This window comes from Arachis stenosperma, chromosome 9 (genome assembly GCF_014773155.1).
Source record: "Arachis stenosperma cultivar V10309 chromosome 9, arast.V10309.gnm1.PFL2, whole genome shotgun sequence".
Taxonomy (NCBI): domain Eukaryota; kingdom Viridiplantae; phylum Streptophyta; class Magnoliopsida; order Fabales; family Fabaceae; genus Arachis; species Arachis stenosperma.
Genome location: NC_080385.1, coordinates 136,289,479 through 136,291,129, shown reverse-complemented (window position 1 = coordinate 136,291,129; position 1,651 = coordinate 136,289,479). Strand labels below are relative to the sequence as shown.

The window sequence follows — 1,651 nt, the reverse complement described above, 5'->3', positions numbered from 1 at the left end:
ACTTTGAAAACGTTTTGAAAGTTACAGCTGTAACCTTCGTACGTTTAGAAAGAACAAAAGAAAACAAAAGTGGATTTGAAAATAAGTTTAAATGAGGCCCAAAATGAGTAAAAAACTTAATGCCAAAAAAATGAAAAAGCAACAATGAAATGGGTCGAATGGATTTAGTAAAGAAAGCCCATTTGTCGTGAACTGCTCCAGCACCTTAGAGGTCCATCATTCGTTAAGGTCAGATTTGAATCCAGTAGCTTCATAGTGACTTAGTGAAGTTTACTCATCATCCGCCAAAAAAAAAAATCTCACGGCGATTTATGAGACAAAACATAAAAGATCTCATGATCAAAATCATTAAGAAAGCAAAGATGAAGCTAGAATGCCCAGTTCAGTTTGTAACTTGCAGAACCTCTCCTCTATCAATGGTTTGGTGAAAATATCAGCTAACTGACCTTCAGAGTTAACAAAATGAATATCTAAATTTCCATTTTGCACATGTTCTCTTATAGAATGAAATCGAACTTCAATGTGCTTTGTTATTGAGTGCAAAACAGGGTTTTTGGAAATATTAATAGCACTCATGTTGTCACAAAATAAGGGAATATTAGAGACATTCAGTTTATAGTCAGCTAGTTAAGTTTTCAGCCATAATAATTGAGAACAACAAGAGGAGGCTGCAATATACTCAGCTTTGGCTGTTGAAAGTGCCACTACAACTTGCTTCTTGCTAGACCAAACAATGAGAGATTTCCCAAGAAAGCAGCACATACCACTTGTGCTTCTTCTATCAATCCTATCCCCAGCAAAATCTGCATCACATAAATCTACTAATTGAAATGAATCAGTCTTAGAAAACCATAACCCATAATCAATGGTACCAAGTACATATCGGATGATCCTCTTGACAGCTAAGAAATGGGACTCCTTAGGCTTTGATTGAAACCTTGAGCAAAATCCAATACTTTGGATGATATCAGGCCTTGAGGAGGTTAGATACATCAAAGATCCAATCATCCCTCTATAGCGTGTCTCATCAACATCTCTACCATGTTCATCCTTATCAAGCTTGATATTAGGATGCATGGGGGTTCCCATTGGCTTAGCATAGTCCAGCCCAAACTTCTTGACAAGTTCCTTTGCATATTTTTCTTGATGGATGAATATGCCTTCTGTAGTTTGCTTGATTTGCAAGCCTAGAAAGAAATTGAGCTCTCCCATCATGCTCAATCAAATACATTGGTCATAAGCTTAGCAAAATCTGCACATAAATCCTCATTAGCTGGACAAAATATAATATCATCAACATAAACTTGCACAAGAATAAAATGATCATGATAATTCCTAATAAATAAAGTGGTGTCAGTGGCTCCTCTTTGAAAGTTGTTTTTCAATAAAAATGAGCTAAGCCTCTCATACCAAGCTCTAGGAGCTTGTCTTAAACCATATAAGGCTTTAGCTAGTTTGAAAACATGGTCATGAAACGTTTTGTTTTCAAACCCAGGTGGTTGAGCCACATAAACCTCTCTATCTATTATGCCATTGAGGAAAGCACACTTTACGTCTATTTGGAATAGCTTGAAGCCACAATGAGCTGCATAAGCAAGGAGTAATCTGATGGCTTCCATTCGAGCTACAGGTGCAAAGGATTCATCGAAAT

The 1,651-nt window shown here is 36.7% G+C and overlaps 1 protein-coding gene across 1 annotated transcript; it reads right to left on the bottom strand.

Annotated features, from left to right (window-relative positions):
- Nucleotides 1–627: 627 nt before the first annotated feature.
- LOC130949962 (secreted RxLR effector protein 161-like) lies at nt 628–1,212 on the bottom strand. The gene has a single exon (XM_057878548.1). The coding sequence runs from the start codon at nt 1,210–1,212 to the stop codon at nt 628–630; it is 585 nt and encodes a 194-aa protein (XP_057734531.1).
- Between the last annotated feature and the right edge of the window lie 439 nt (nt 1,213–1,651).